General features: G+C 46.2%; 1 protein-coding gene across 1 annotated transcript in view; it reads right to left on the bottom strand.

Moving 5' to 3' along the window:
* The window catches only part of mmp17a (matrix metallopeptidase 17a), a 40,842-nt gene extending 31,602 nt beyond the window's left edge, over window positions 1-9,240 (bottom strand). Inside the window, exon 1 of the mRNA XM_047015081.1 lies at window positions 8,692-9,240. Within this exon, the coding sequence (XP_046871037.1) occupies window positions 8,692-8,934 (243 nt within the window). The 5' untranslated portion in view covers window positions 8,935-9,240. The remainder of the gene's footprint in view (window positions 1-8,691) is intronic.
* Window positions 9,241-17,713: the final 8,473 nt, after the last annotated feature.

Genomic DNA, 17,713 nt, shown 5'->3' with positions numbered 1-17,713 from the left:
TGTGGTCTGGTTAACACAAATTAATGTTAAATAATTCATTAAATAATGTATTTATTACTTATTATCTAACACTTATTACAAGCAACTGGATCTATAGTGTTACCAGATATGTTTTTGCCTGTGTATCTATATAGCATGTGTTGCTATAGTTCCTTTTCATGTGTACACAGAGTTGGAAGTTAACGACTCAAACTTCTATATCCAGCTACAGACCGTGTTGGTCTGGCTGTGGGTAAGTATGTATGTATCTCCGTCCCTTTTTGGATTTCAATGCCTGCCAGGTAGCAGTGGGACAGCTGACATGTGCTGCCGTGGCAACCAGCACCATGGAGACATTTGTCGGGCCCAGACTGAGCCGTGAGGCCCTTCATGACAACGAACACTGAAGAATGGTGGCAACTGCTCTTGGAAAACACACACGCACACACACACACACGGAGAGCACACCGAATACAAAAACCCTCACTCACAATGGAAAGCTACAGGACAATCGCCCCCCCCCCCCCCCCCTCAGGCTAGCTCTACCGGATTTACCAACACAATCTCCCACACCCAAGCTTCTAACCGCGAGCAGTGGCTAAGCTAATTACACACCCTCGCGTTTTGCCCAAACTGCAGGTAGGCCACGGTGGACGCGCAGGAAACAGAACACACAAAAAATAACCACAGGGCCAGAGAGTGCTGTATCCTTCGTGGCATTTAGTTTTGATGCGTCCCCTGGGTACTCAGGGTCTATACGCCTCCTGCAGCAGCCCCACTGTAGATCAGCATCACACAGACCTCCTATGGAGCACAGCTTTATCAAAAGGCAGCTTCTTCAGCAGGGGCTAAAAATAAACACGTGAACAGGTGGAAATGAAACTCCCAAACTGAAAATTGATTTGGACCAAATAGGTTGGAGAAAGTCATGGCGTGTTGTTCAGGCAACTGCTGCCTGATACCTCTGGAGTGAATTGCTGCAAGAAATGGTGTCGAAGTTCAAACTTTGCACGCTCCCAAGGCTACAGTCTCACAAAGCCAATGCGGCACGCTAGGCTTTGACCGAACGCAGGGTAGCACTTTTGGGGTGCGTGTTCAGGTGTGTGTGCATGATTCGATGGATCGGGTGCCGATGGGTTCCCGCTGCTCAACGTGCGCTCGAATACATCTCAGTGAGATGGGGCATGTACGGCTAACAAGAAACCAGGGTATGTTACATACACGCACTATACATCTTATGTCATCTCTTGATCACAGACATCATCCCATGATCTCAGACATCACCCTCCTGGTCACTGACATCACCTCTTGGTCACTGACATCACCTCCTGGTCACAGACATCACTTCCTGATCGCAGATCTCGACCCCCTGATCTCAGAGCCTTCTCACATATGACTGCTAATAACATCTTCACAATCTCTCCTCTCTGTTCTGCTTTTGCTCCAGTGGGTGTTGGACAGTGGCACCATCAGGATGTTAGCCTAGCCTAGCTTAGCTTAGCTGCAGGGCATATACTGTCAAACCTTAGCGCCAGTCCCCTGCCCCTGGGGCGACCAGCAGAGATCCAAGAGAAGGTTAACATGTCTGTAGAATTAATGACAGTCTGACACTGGCAAAGGGTAGATCAGACGCTCATGCTAATGCTGTACATCTAAGGCGAACCAAAGGACCGGTCCAGTCCGCGCCCTCAACGACAAAATACAGTTTCTGCCTTTATGCTTAAAAGATACATTCGACATTTTACATCCGCGCATTTACACTTCTTCTGGGAGTCACGGCACAATCCATATTCATCGTCTTGGGCTCACTCAACAAACACATAGTATTTTCTTTTTGAATAGGTGCACTTTTTTGGGGGACTGTCTCCCGGTGTAATTTATTCATAGTCTGACATATCGGCATTTGTTGAAACAGAACCGTTTAATTCCAAGGTGAATCAGACTCTTATTACAAGCAGTGTAGTGGTGAGGTGGAAAGGGGTTTTGAGGCTACAGATGTGAGCCCCAAGCAGATGGAGACAATTGATCTGAGTAAATTGATAATAACACGGAGTTGAGCACAGATTGGCTGTTCTGTATTATCTTCACTTTAAGCATAAAGTCCTGATTTAGTCCATTACAGTGGGCTGCTTAACAAAAGCTGAGGACCCCAAAAAAATGATCAAAAAGAAACGGAAGAAAAATGGCTTTCAGCTGCATGCACGCTCTGTAGGCTGCAGAAGGAGGAACACAATGAAAAATATCTTTTCCCGACCACTTTGATGATTTTTCAAACGAGACAGGTTACTAGGAGGGGGTAGATGTGGGTACAGAGAAAGTACCGAAAGTTCAAGAAACAGAAAGAGGCGCGGGGGGGGGGGGGGGGGGGGGGGGGGAGGGGGGTTATATAAAGACAATAACTCAAGAAAATCATTAAAAACCATAATAACACAAAAAGGAACATTGCTTCCAGGGTGTATGCAAGCATTGAGCTGCTCATAATCTCTTTGTTTGCCACAAGGAGAACATGCCCGACAGTAACCCCGCTTTAAATGGACGTTCTACATCCTAGCCCGGTCTATTACTCCAGGACAGTGTGCCAATAACCACCCATCAGATCAACACTGAGCTATACTCAGATTAATAATCCCAATAAAAAAAAATAATGGAACTGATGATGCGGCAGATGACTTAATGAACAGTCAACCATTAAGGTCATATTGACTGGCTGGGTTATAAAGTGCCATGAGGCAACCCCGCTGCAGAACCATGCATCTTTACAGTGACACGTGTCCCTGCAAAAAACACCAGAGAGGCTTTAGGCATAGAGAGGGAGGGAGGGAGGGAGGGAGGGGGAGGGAGTCTGAGGGGGAGATTCAGGCTTTTTTCCCATCATGGAGAGGCTGTGGGACAGGGGTGTACGGTGACACTATGAAGCTGAGTGGAGGGTTGAAGGGGTCAAAAGAATTCTCCGGAAACACAAGCTCTCAGCTGGGAGGGAGATAGTTGCTATTTTTCAGGGTGACTTCCAACGCTCTTGACTATAGAGGCAGGAATACATTTATGGAAAATCCATTTTGTCAGTTGAGGGTATGGTCAAATGTCAAAACCAAGGGCAAATCTAGGAGATTATCAATTCTTGGCTTGCCATTGCTAGCCATCCCACTCCACATGGGCAGACTCCTCTCATTCCCATTAAGACATCTTCTTATTGACCTACAGTTTGCTCCGCTGGTGTTGCCATGGTGTTGCAATTTTCAAGTGCACAACGGAAAGGAGGGACATTGTGTTCGCCAGTCAAAGAGGTTTCTGCTGGTTTAATTGCAAGTAGGACAGGCCCATAGCAACTGGAGCTCTGTGCCAGTTTCCCAGAGGAGAACCTGGGACTGAGAAAAAAACTTAAATAACTAATTGTTGCGCTAATGAGGCATGCTCATATAAAACCTCTCTCTCCAACGTGTGGTTGAATGTTCCTCTTGAGGCATATCCTTACTCTGTTGACCTCAGCAGCTTAGCCGGCACTCGACGATTTCAACCTCAGCTTTCGAAAAAGAATGCATAATGCTAATAAACAGGCTTCAGAGGCACCTTCGCTGTCTGCGTTTCTCAGGCACCTGTGGAGAAATGAGGTCTCATCCTGGGAACATTACACGCAGGCTTGAAGCTGATTCTACAGTGCACATCAAACACCTCCACTCCCTAAAATCATCTCTCTGACGTTCCCTTGCATCTGAGGGAGCTGTTTTTTACGCTTTCTTTTTTTTTCTTCCCCCCCCCCCCATCCTTCGCTCTTTCTCTCTCGTTCTTGTTAAGAACTGACAAATGCTAATGAGGGACAAACGGCAAGATCACCTGCTGTGTGGCTCCGTACAACCTAGAAAACAAACAAACTTATTAAGAGCCAACGGGTGCTGTCAGCGTCAGATCAGCAACAGAATGGCTTTTAAAATCAATTTCGGCGTTTCTGATCAACGCTTATACTGGCTGTTTGTATTGTCACACACACACACTCACACACACACTAATGAGATGCAGAAACAAATACATAAACTATAGAAACAAACACTTGTGTGTGCACATACACACACACACACACACACACACACACAGTTTGACCAACGCCTGCAAGCAATCTGAGAGGAGCTTTTGTTGATTCTTTGGGGTTTCCTTGATGTTAAGTTGGGGTTGTCCATTGCCAGATCAGCTTGCTGTCCGATGCTATTTTCAGACGCGGCAGGCAGGCAAGCCAGCGCAACACCAGAAACCACAGTAATTACAAGAGTTCCTCTGTCTTTTGGCTAGCAATGGAGAGTAGTCCCTTGATCTGGTGTGGGACAGGGAGGGAGGGGCGGCCCGCCACTAAAATAGGACTGGGGAGCCACATGGAGCTAGTTTGGTGGTTTTCTATAGGGGAGTAGCTTGAAGTGGAGCAGCTTAGTTCTAAACCTCAGCTGAAGAGTTTGAATCAGCGGGAGCCAATGAAAACAGTGGAGGATCGCATGCAGCTCTGTTGCAGAGAGCAATAATTCCAACTCAGTCGCCCCCACGCAATTTGATCCGTCACTACTGGAAGTCACGCTTTCTGGCCTTGTTTCTTTCTCGTCCCGCCCATCTCTTCCTTCCCGGGTACACGCGATCCGTCCCCACGGCAGCCCGCAGTCGTCCTGGCGACGGTGAGCGCAGTGACATGGACGGTCAGCTGTCTCTGCCTGGTTGCTTATCAGACATACGATCACAAACATAGGCGCTTCGTGTGTCACAGGCTATTTCGGTGCGCCGCCGTTTGTGAATGTGCCGCTATGCGTTCGTAGAGACGTAATTCCTAGATCACGTCAGTTCTTGAACTTGTCATCTCTATGACCCCGGCACTGAACAGTATCCGCTAAGGATATACCTTGTGATATATATCTGGATACCCCTGTCCTCTTGCTGATTGACAGGGTCAGGGCAAGGTCGACCCAGCTGCCAGGCAACAATCCCAGAAGGCCAAGTTCTCACACTGCCAATGAGGTGTCAGGACCATAAAAAAACTCACAGAACAGGCCTTTGAGGCGGTCTAAAAAACCCCTTCAGCAAATCTGAAGATTTCTTTCTGGACAGACAGTTCGCACCTTTAGACACTCAAATAAGAGACGGAAAAAAAGAAAGACACACTTATCAGTATCATTTATTTTCTTTCAGTTTCTTTCTTTCTTGAAGGAGCAATATCTTATGTGATGCAATGCTATCCTACTCCCTCCAGACATAGTTCCTGAAATCGTGTCCTTGGCCTTGATCAGAATACCCAGGATGCAGTGCGATGCCTATGGGGTCACAGTCATCCAACTGTTTTCTGAAAGTAGAACAGAGGTGTTGAAAGTATTCCTGCGACTGATGGTGTGATTTGAGTGAGAACAGCAAGGCGAGGCTGTTATTTTCACGTCTAATTCAGGCATTCTTTTTTTACCTCTTCACAAACTTTTCCAAACTCTGTAGCCGCAGGCTATGGATGACAATGACAATTAGGTAAAAACTTCTGTCTCCTCACCACAGGTACAAATCTCTCTCCGGTACATTAGCACAGAGACAGGGCCATCCAGAATAGGAAAGAAACAGTATTGATTTTGTGTTTGCTACTCGTCTAAGTGGAGAGGCCGGCTTTTCTTTTTTGGTCGGCGCTGTTTTAGTTTCGCCTTTTCTGTTTGATTGCTTCTCTCAGAGACACACGACTAGCTTTCCTTCCCTTTGTCAATCAATCCCATTCCTATCTTCCCACTTTTTCTTCCTCTGCCTTTAACTACAGGAGCCAGGTGGGGCTAGTGAAGGAATGCATCTTTTCGGAAAGGAGGAGTCTTTGCAGAAGGGAGGGAATCGCGAGGTGGGACAAGGTCAGATGAGAGGATGCGATACTGCTGGACACACGTTTTAAATTTCAGGCCGGAGTTCTAATGTGGCTGCTGATGCTGGCTGACGTGCCCGGCAGTGGATGAACTCAATATTTTGGGGCAAAGGGGGAGGGAGGCGGTGCTAATGGTTTTGGAGGGATGGTGGGGGTGTGGTGGGGGCCTCCTGTGCTCCTCTCCTCTCCACTCCAGTCGAGAGGGGACCAGATGGTGCTCTCATTAAAGAAATTACAGCAAAATGAGATTCTCTGCTTTAGGACAGACACAAGCTGGTGGGGAGGTGTGGACATTATCGGGCTGCCTATCTCCAGGAAGGATGGGGCAGTCGAAAGTATAGTTTTAATTTGGGAACTGTACTTCAAACACATCGCTTAACTGTATTGGCTACTCCTCATAAATATAAGAACCTTGAAAGCTATTAATTAGGTTTGGAAACCATGAATGCCCAGATGAACTTGAATGCAATACTGTCTCAGATGATTAGATGCAATCTAGAACTTTCTCAACTGGGTGTCTCTCGAAATGTGTAGGACAGATGAAGCGATCGTTGAGCAGAGTTCTGTGTCCGGTGGCAACCACAGGAGGCTAGCAACAGGAGGATCAAGGAGACGAGCCGAGGAGAGATGATTCGTTTTCACAAGTCCATTTAAGGAGTCCCAAGTTAATTGTTATTCACCGTCAAGCTGTTAACGTTCCATGATAATCATAGTTCCCCCTCATCTGAAAACTTGCTTATACCCAAGTCTTCAGTGTGCAGCCGTCTTAGGAGTTGTGCTTAAGTAAGGGTATACTTTCACCAGAGAGACGACAGTCGCCCCCACACCCCCGAGTGAGGACCTGCCTGACGCAGGACTGGCAGGTAAAAAGGGCTGGCACTGACACTGTCAGGAGACCAACTACCTCTCCATCCTGCTGCCCAGTCATGTACCAGCCCTCCTGCAGCCCAGCTGGGCCTCACCTGCTAAGCCAGGCAAACACCCACACCATCTCTTTGTCTTGCTCTCCTTTATACACACACACACACACACTCTCTCTCTCTCTCTCTCTCTCTCTTTCTCTCTCTCTCACACACACACACACACTCTCTCTCTCTCTCTCCCACACACACGGGCTACATACATACACCCCCACTCCCAAATACAAAAACACCCACTCCCAAGTATAAACTCCCACTTCATATCACTGCACATCCGCTACGAGTCCCCAGTTCATCCGTGTCACGCAGCTGATCCTCATCGCCTTGTTCTGTGGTTGGTCTTCGCTGACTCTGCAGATTGGATCCTGCTAGCCCTCTTTCTCCCAGAAGTCACAGTAATGAAGGGCCAGTGATTGGCCAACCTGTGACCAGCAGGGTTAGCACCTGCTCCAACACATCCCAGTGACCGGACCTCCACACAATAACACGCTGGCAATTAGAACTTCCCCTGTGTTGAATGTGTCAGCTCCACAGAGACTCAACTCTGTTAACAACAGTGCTACAGTAGATAATAGCAGATCCCTTTCAACACTTACACAGCTATAGGGAGCCTTGGGGAGTTCGGAAGACATGAAAAGATGCTTTGGGCTATACTTGCCGAAATCGGCAAAGCCATGGCGCGATATTTTCAAGCGAGTAACAATGGGAGGAGTAGCTGACATGCTTCTTGCTACATATCAGAGAGAGAGAGAGAGAGAGAGAGAGAGAGAGAGAGAGAGAGAGAGAGAGAGAGAGAGAGAGAGAGAGAGAGAGAGAGAGAGAGAGAGAGAGAGAGAGAGAGAGAGAGAGAGAGAGAGAACGAACGAACGAAGGAAGCTGCTGAGAGAAATCGAGTAACACAACATCTATCACAAATAGCTATCAGGATCATGAGCTGTCTGACTATTTTACAATAATCTAATTTCTCTACATCATTCGTTTTTATTTTTTTATAAATGATTAATCGAAAATGGAATTGAGGTTAATCCATTGAAATCGTAATCATAATTTTATTTTATAAGAGGTAATTGTACACCAAAAGTATTTCCAGTTTTTTCTCCACAACTCGTCGGAACTGTAAGCATCCTTACGATGGTTTAGATTACACTGTAGACGAGCTTTCGATCATCATTCAGTGTCGAATATTCACTGTTGCCAGTTGTAGGCTATATTTGCCAAGCCCTCATTTCATTTCTGTCAGCCTGTTCTACCCTCTAGCTGCACTAAAAGCAAATGTCTTAAAAACATCTCCACAAACAAACAACAAATGTTTTAATCATGAGCAAGGGGTTGACTATTGATTTAATTTATGTGTTATTACTACGAGCTTCACGTGCGTAGTCCACCGACTTCAATCAGTCTGTAATTATATGCAGATCGAGTCAGACAAATATAGCCTACATCCACACTAATATTTGTGTAAGATTTTTTGATGTAAACTCTTAATTAGTACGTATTGTGTACGCATTAATCAGCGATCCGATACGCCTCGCCTACGGTATGCCCTGTTCCCAACTAACTACTTAAGGCTTTTATTTTGGCTCCCGCGCACCTTAAAATACGGGCACAGATAATGCCCTTTACAGCACGCTGCGCCCAAATTGCGTGATTGCAGTAATGTATCCTATATTACAATCAACTACATCTGTTATTTCCCCGAGTTAGCACAATCTCAATGCATACTTGGCGAGATGATATTCGCCATTGCCTGTCTTGCAGGTAGCCTAATTATTTAGAGCTACAAACATTCAGTTTGAGACCCAAAATAATACGCTAAAAGTTAGGCTACCTACAAGGCTATCCAAATCATTTGAGCCCTTTTCACCATGATACCCACATGTTCCGTCGGAGCGTCATAAAACATTCAGTGTGAAAAGTATCAAAAGATACACTTACCACCCCCATATCCATTTGTTCGGCTGTTAGAGAAGGTGCTGCACACGCCTGCGATAAAAACCAAAACATGGGGAAAAGAAGCATCTCTGGAGATATAATCCCAACGCGGCGCGCGGATTTCCAGCTCCGAAAAATCTGAGGAATTATGCCCCGCCACTCGCTGCTCCTGCAGCACTCACAAACCGGCCCTGACCGCCGCATCCACCAAATAAATGACTCCGGTCCAGACAAGGCTACTCGCATAAGCAGTTGAATTTCCTTAGCAAAATGAAGGTGTACCTTACTGTGGCGCGCAAACACATGAAACAGATATCTGATAAAGCCGAAGTCGAATACATTTCCCGTTTTGATCAGTTCTCAAAATTACATGTCCTGCACCTTTCGACTCTTACATTTAGACTCAAAATGTGCACACAAACAGATCTGATCGAGGCAGGGACTGAAAACCACAAGGATATCCATGGAGCTGAGAATTCCCACGTTTCAACGTTGTGTCTGCAACACTGGCAAACGAGGTAACAGATCGTGCGCTCTGCGCCGTTCATCAGAGACCGACTGACGCACGGGAAGAGTGGAGAGGAACTTACCCCGTTCAACACAGGGAGGAGGGGGGCGCATTTGTCAGCCAGTCCAGTCAAAATGATCACTGTGAAGGCAATACAATTCGTGACGTGGTCTGAGATTGCACGCCAGATTTGGTAATAGGCTATCTTGTTTTTTAAAGCAATGGCCCTCATTGCTTTATATTGGACAGGAATATGCACATCTCACACAAAACCATTAACCTAGCCTACAACTTTGTGAGGTGTTTAGCATACAGCTTGGGCTTGGTTTTATCTGAACGTGGTCTGATGGAGCGTCATATATTTTTCGAAAAACAAAAAGAGCGAGCTTGATCTATAGGCTATGCATAAGATGCGATGCGAGTTTCGCGTGAAGTGAACTTTAACCCCGTCACGAACTTGTCTTGAGACGAGGTTCACCTTCTCACTGGCTGGAAATCATACCAGTCAGACTTGGCCAGCCCTTCAAATTCAACCGTGATCTTTGAGATCCACACTGGAGATACTAGTAAACTTTAAATATGTAGTAAGATTTTATATCATGTCGTTCTAAAGCACCGCTATTGATGGCGGTAACCTTCACGTTTTCTTGAATCATAAATAGTTCAATCATTTAAAATGTCAAGGAATCATTTCGAATGCTCACTAATCTCAAGGCAAGATTTATTCGTTTTTCTCAAGGTAAGATGTTGCTTCTTGAAAGGTGAATTTTGAGTGACTTTGAGTAAGTTTGCTTTTGGAACCACACTATATCAACAGATTTACACAGATACTTTTTCTGCATTATTTAGCCTATCCATCTTTTGGAAAATGAAAGGGATAAAGATACAGTGCATGATAGGATACATTATTGAAGTCGAACACGAGCCAAGCAAATTCTCCTCTGGGAAAAGGTTTTGCCTTGCCACAGACCTGACCAGTTTTCTATCTGGCAGTAGTATATTTTAGTAATGCAATTAGCTAATAGGGGCTTAAATAGTGGAGAGTCCACTGAATCTATCCATGGGTTTCTATTTTAGACTCTGTTCTTTTGAAAGAAACACAAACAGAGCAATCATTATTTTTTAACAGTAGAGTATTTAGTGAACCAGTGTTAGATGTTATGTCAGCTTTTGGTCGGTAAAGACCAAGATGCCCAGAATGTACAAGTGAGTGTTCTGGGAGCCACTGACACCCAATTAAATATACATATATTGCCAGCAGCAAACTCCTTAGACTGAAAAAGGACTGTTTGCCTCTGAAATACAGAGCTCTTTTACTTTCCACCCCTCATTACTCTGGCTTTTCAAACGACATCACAGAAAACCACAAACTAATTTACAAAACAGCAGCGATCATCACAATTACACCAAATCAGAATGTTCACTGCAGAACATAGACAATCAGAACGTCCCTATTCTTACAACACATGAATCATCACACTCTGGAAAGGTTGTTATGATAAATTCACTACAGGCTTTACGTTGTAATGTTCAAAGAGAATTGGAAACAGATTAATTATGTGTTACAATTCCACTATTGTATGCTGTTGCTCACTGCTGGATTCTTCATTGTGTTATAGAATGAATGCATTATTACCCAGAATTATAGTTAATTACAGATGGGGGTATAGTTAGAATAGTCAGAGGAGGCAGTCATTTGTAGAGAACTGCTTGGACACTATCTTTGATTATCACAATACAATACCAGTTATGCTCCAGCAGAATGGGCAGCAGTACCCACAGCACCAAACACAGGAAGTACTGTATGTAGAAAGGAAGTACTCTCTCAATCACCTTACGCCATTGCCTAAAGTACTAGCCTATATAACTTCCAACTTCTTCTATGTCTCAGAGATGGTGTATCCACCAAGTGAAGCATTTTGTATTAATTTTATATTTTGTTTGGGGTTTGTTTTTTTCGATCGGGCAGACTGAGTCTGTGTGTAATTGTGTTTGTCATGCTGTGCACCTCAACCAGCTCCATTCGGCACCGGTACCACCTTCTCCACCCTAATGGGCATTCCCTTTGGACAGGTTAAGAGTACAGTATTTGAAAACTCACAAACAAATACACACAAAATGTCAACTGGGTATTAATTAATCTCTTTGGTTTTCATACCCAGGTTTAGTGTGTGTGTGTGTGTGTATGTGCAGGCACAATATATGTGAGTTGGGTGTACTGAAGTGTTGTCAAAAGAGCTTGAGGACAAAAACATGCCGTAGACAAAAACGGAATCAAAACCTGAACTCTTCAAAACCTAGCTTTGTGCACAAGTTGTCAAAGTTATAGAGTTAATGAGAAACATTTAGATCTGAATACCCTATTGGGCTTCATTGCTTTGGAAATTCAGCACAATTCAACGATCAGACATAAGCAATCTACCACGCTTTCAGGGTTTCCGAGAGAAACCAGGGTGAAGTCTGCTGTTCCATTGTTGAGATCTACACACAGATGAAGCCAAGTCACATTATTTCCCCTTGTCGCTTCTTTTTATTCCCTCAGGGAGAGTTCCTCTGTGGCATCTTTTTTCTCATTCTTAACAGGCTCTCTTCCCTCCATTCACATTCAGGCCAGCGCAGCTGTTGGAAAGAACGACACCTTATCAAAACGAGTCCGGTTCTGCAACCTTCAATACCTCACTCCCCCAAAGAAAGAGCCAAAGAGTTTGAAAAGAAATACGGTGCTGTTATAAACCTCCAACCTACCTTTATCACACCCTAGCAAACACACAATGCACTCTTTTTTTTTCTCTCGAGTGCATGGGCGTATGTGTATGTTTGTGTGTGTGTGTGCTTGGTAAAACTTGTTAAAGCTGTGCATCAAGGAAGACAACAAACAATTGTTTCCATGGGCTTAGCAACTGATGAACGAATGGTAGGAAACTATGAAGACGGTATAAAGTCATGTGGTCATTGATATTCTGTTGCTGTCAGTGCGCTTCACAGATGTGGTGGCCAACATGGCCCACATGTCAAACGCAGCTATTGGTCCAAGGCAATAGTTACTGATTTACATTTACATTTACATTTAGTCATTTGGCAGACGCTCTTATCCAGAGCGACTTACAGTAAGTACAGGGACATTCCCCCGAGGCAAGTAGGGTGAAGTGCCTTGCCCAAGGACACAACATCATGTGGCGTGGCGGGGAATCGATCCGGCAACCTTCTGATTACTAGCCCGACTCCCTCACCGCTCAGCCATCTGAATCCCCTGATGAGTCCCTATGAATTCCTAAGAGTCTGCCAATCATTTCTCCGTGGTTGACACTATTGTTCCTGCACACTGCTGCTGCACCGCACTCGGCGAACGAAACACAGCAAGGAATCACTGTTTGATGTGCAGCGGGATGAAAACCGTGACATCAATATTTTCCCAACCTTTTCAGTACAGTGCGTCCCACCCTCATTTCGTTCATTTAAAAACCCTCAAGACGTCTAGATGTAGATGAGATTGCATTTTTTTTTTTTCCCCTTCCAATCAAAGACAGGAAATTAAACAGGTCGTACATGCCAACAAGGCCTAGATTGGATCTGACGGGCTTGTCTGCGTCGTGCAAGACTGGAGATGAGGGCGGGGGTGCAGGTGTGGACGGTGAAGGGGCTGTGCCGTTCCAGGCAGGGGGGGTCCTGTGCCTCGTCCAGACAGACTGTGATTTATGGCCTGTGGTGTGTGACCCTCCATGCCCGCTCAATGTCACCCTTCAGCTCCTCTGTGATAGCAGCTGCCAATGAGGCGTACATGTGAGCTGTGTGTGTGTGTGTGTTTACGTGCGTGTGGAGGGTTATAGGTTCAGACGCTTAGGTGAAGATACCCTTGTGGAAATCGGTCGACACCTGAGCTGCATCCTAAATACGGTGAGCTGCCACAGTCTTGGCATACTAACATGCACTTTGTACTTTGTAGCTGTAATGCTAATCACTTTGTCGCTGTAATGCTAACCACTTTGTAGCTGTAATGCTAACCACTTTGTAGCTGTAATGCCAACCCCTTTGGCCCTTTCTCAGATCCTGGGGAAGATGCTACCTGAGGAGGTGTCGTGTCACGCAGAGAAGCACGGAGAAGGTTTGCTGCTTTCGGTGTATTCCTGTCTGTTCTGTCCATTGCTATCCTGATTGGCCTCACCGCTAACCTTCTCGAATACAATGAACCTCAATCAGTAATCTTTGCCCATTCATGTTCTCAGTGACTTTTATGCAGGGTAATTTAACAAGCCCACATGATAGAGGAGTATTCATCTCAGGACCTGAACGCTATTCTCAGCAGGGCTACTGCATGAAAAGCTAGTTTAATCACAGAACTTGTACTCTCACCCCACTACTATGGTGACAAGACCTTCACTGCTCCTTCTGTGTCTGTAATTGGTTAGATTTTCTGTTAGTGCTACCCACATCACCATCCTCCACCTGCTTGCTCCGTCCTGCGTAGCGTATCTTTGGAAGGGTGTTTGAGGTTTGATTCAATTCACCTAATTGATCCCGTAGGAAATTCAAGGCTTCCGATGACTGTGTGCACGATTACAGAATTTGAACAAATAGAGGCAACGTGTAAAGAGAGAGAGCACAAGAGCAGGAAATAAATGTTGAATTGAATATGCCTGGGAAGATAACAGAACACGTATCTGTGTTCATGTGTAGAAACAATGTCGTTGTAGGAGAAAGCCTGTCTACAGTAATGCTGGTTGATGCTTACGATTACTTGTCTTTTTTCTTTATTTCTAAGCAGGCTTTCAGTCACGCCTCTCCCTGCTTTCTCACAGCCGTGGTGTCGGTTACGGCAACCATTAAAATATTAGAGCAGCCAGCTCACCTCCACCTCTGACCTTGTTACCGCCACGCGTTTAATGTGAAACGACGCCCAGTGTTAGCAGCTTGTTCCTCTGATCTGGAAGTCTGGGCCGTAAGCCATCAATGATTTAGATCAGCATGTAAGGGCTTCTTTTTTTTTTCATCCTTCCCTCGCCTCTCCTCTTAACCCCTCCCCCTTCCTCCTCTCCTCTCCTTCTCCATTCCCAACCCCTCCCCTTCCTTGCTCTCCTCTCCGATCCTCTCTTCTTAACCCCTGACCTCTCCTCCTCCCATCTCCTCCCAACTCCTCCCCTCTTTCATGCTCTCCTCGCCTATTCTCTCCACCCCTCTCTCTCCCTCCTCCTCTACTGGAGCTGCAGGTGTGGAACAGGTCCCTCCTCCATCAGGCTCTATCAACCCTGCTCTGGCTTCTGACAGTAGCAGTTTAGACAGATCCCTCTTTCCCCTGACAGCTCTCTCTCAACCTGTCACACCGCGCGTCGGCCCCCCGTGCTTGCTAGGATTTACATACAGCTGATCTAATCAAAAATACACCCTCCCTGCCTTCCCCCCCTCTTCCTTACAGTTCCTTTGTGTGACAGTCATCCCCCCCTCCGCCCCACACACGCAGCACCCACCATGTTTAACTCGTGATCAATTTCATAAACTGCGGGGTTGCCTTGCTACATGATGCGCCGTGTAAGGCCCCTGCGAGAGCTCTTGCTTGGTATCGAAATATAAAAGTGATTTATGGAAGAGTCTGCAAACCGTGTGCTTAGCATCCCTCGGAACAGGAAGCCTGCTCCATCCAGGCATTCTCTCAATCATTCTGCCTTTAATTAATTAGCTAATTAATCAAATTAGGCTCCAGAGCTGATTTATGGCGCGTTTATGGATTAGGCGTGATGAAACAGGACCCAGAGGATCCTACCTCCCACCGTCCACCTCACCAGCAGGCCCTCTGGGAAAACAGAAAGAGACAAGGTCACATAACATCCATGAATCTCTCCATTTATCTCTGATTTCATAGCAGATGTGTTTCGCCCTGGCGCTAGGCAGGTTTTGCGCGTGCCTTAGTGACATGCAAAACGACAGTGGCGCATCTTGCAATACATCATTAGTGGCAATAGGGGTGATTAGGCTGTTGATTTCATCTCTGGCCTTCACCCAAAGCTGACTCTGTATAATGAAATCTGATAACCTGGGCTGACGGATGGCAGGGGACGTCTCGTGGGTTTCAGATGCTCCACGTTGGCCCTGCCTCCTCAGAGCTTCCCTCCTCTTCCTCGGGTCTAACACTGCATCGCAGGGCAGACATGCAGAACAGCACAGCAATAGAGAGATCATCAAATGACTATCGTACACACGAACACACACACCATAGGCATGCACCTCACTTCTCCCGATGTTAATCAGAGTAGAATGTCATCTCTACATTCTCCCCGTCTCGTGCCCCTCCCACACACACACACACACACACATCTTCTAGATTGGCCATTGTGCTCCCGCCGCCTGAGACAGTGGCTTCTCTAGACGTCTGCACCAGCTAAGAGGTAATCTCATCACTCTGCTCCCCCCCCCCCCCCACACACACACACACACACACATGCACAGCCCTTGTTATTCGCAGTGGGAGCACACACACAAGTCGAATGAAACAAATAAAAATGCGCGCGGCATAGATTGTCCTCCGATTCCATTTGCAATCCATCTGAAAGCGGGTGTGCGTGTGCGCGAGGGTGAGTGTGTGTTGGGCCGGGCCAGTTAGAATCGCGCCGCTCTCCCCAACAGTAAGATGGTGCGACGACCCTGACAGATAACAAACAGCCTCTCCACGGGGGGGGGGGGGGGGGGGGATGCACGAAAGCAATGCATCTTGGGAATTGATGCGCCAGTCATGCCTCCGACCCCCTCCATCCATCCCCTCACCCCCCCGCCCCCCACTCCCCCCCCCCCCCCCCCCCCCACGCTCCCCTTTTCCACAGCATCCCTGCCATCCACAGTGCCACATCTCGTGTCATTATCAGTATTTATCAGTGTGAGCAGCCTTTGAATAAGGCTCCTGGAACCTTTTTTTTTTCTCTCAAAGACAATGAAAAACAAGCTGTGTTTGCTGTGCGCACACGACACGGTTCAAAGCGGAGATCAATCTCACCTTTTTCCGCACGCACGCGGAAGAGGCCGATGCAGAGCCGTGCGCTGGAGCTCCCTCTCCGCACAGACGGGATGAATTCCTCTACGTACAACTTCATGAGGTCCTAGTGACTTGAGAAAAAGAAAAAAAAAGAATGCACAAGGGCGTAATTATGCAGTGTGAAAACAGCTCTCATTCATACTTCGCTCTGGTATTTAAGTATTTGGTACACGGTTGCACTCCGAAATATTTCTGGGAGTGATGTGGCACAGAGATGGAACGAGGCCGAGGAAGCCAATTAAGCAGGCTAATATTAGCCGCTAACAGTGGAAAACAGTGGGGTTAATAGCTTTTTAGTTATTCAGCTAATTACCAGCCCACAGTTTCCTCACAGCCCAACAGAGGACGAGCCTTAGGTGCTAGAGTGTAAAAAAAGAAACCCTAATTGTGTCAACACTCCCTGTTCTGGCACCCGTTCTGCATTTGGATGAGAACCAGGTTTGCCTAAACCCCAGCTATTATTTTTTATTCTCCTCCAACTGCAGGTTTTATACTTCAATCGTCTACCCTTTTCGGTGCTCAACAGTGCTTGTAAAAGCTTGAGAGTACGCCATCACTTCCTTAAAGAAGAGGGTTACTGTGCCGGAGGTGCAAAGTTTGACAGCTTTGTTGGCATTGTAAACCGGTGTGTGGTAGAAGGCCGTGGTCGCTGTGGGGCAGACAATGCCCTAGTCGCTGGCTGAATGGGCCAACCTTGGCACACCCACTGGTCACTGTGTGGCAGACATGTTGTTTATATTTTCAGGGTTGTGGTGGCCGGTGTTGGCCATGCCCATCTCTCTGGGGTAAAGACTCCCTTTAATGAACTGGCCAGTCACAATAATACATCACTGTTGGGCTTTGCCATTTAATTAGACCTCAATGCTTATTGGCTTGATTGCTGTTTAGCTAGCCATGTCCCAGCATTGTCATGCTTTGTGTGAGTGTCTAGCAACAAAACAGGGTCGGTTCATAGTCTTTTAATTAATGGAAGCAATAATTGTGGCTAATACTCCAGAGTGTTAATTTAAAAAAGCATCCAATTGAGCCACCCGCAGTCGCTGGTTACTCTTTCGAAAAGCAGAAACCCCAACAGTCAACATACATTTACAAACATTACAGTAACTGAATTGATGAGCAAGGAACCTACAAAAGGGTTCACGTTCCTGATACCTGAACAAAGTCTTCTGAATCTGAAAAATCTGAATAAAATCATGTAAACGACAGTGCATTAGAGAACATCCTGAATTCCGAAAATGTAACTCGAAGGTACACCCTACCTAAAAATGCCCCTCATGAAGAGAAAGGAACAGTCGGCGACCTCATAAAAGACAAACTAACTCCCCAGGAACAGTAAATGGGGGCTGTGAAAGGCAAGCGCTCATGGAGTGATAATAAGACTCAGCTGTGACAGGCTCCTCTGCTACAGTGCTTTGATGACGAGCTACCAGACATGATCAAAGGCCACAGAGAGTGAAATGAGATCCCATACCCCAACAAATTGTGGGTATACTGCTCAC

This window comes from Hypomesus transpacificus, unplaced genomic scaffold, assembly GCF_021917145.1.
Source record: "Hypomesus transpacificus isolate Combined female unplaced genomic scaffold, fHypTra1 scaffold_27, whole genome shotgun sequence".
NCBI lineage: Eukaryota > Metazoa > Chordata > Actinopteri > Osmeriformes > Osmeridae > Hypomesus > Hypomesus transpacificus.
This window is presented reverse-complemented; position numbering and strand designations above follow the sequence as displayed.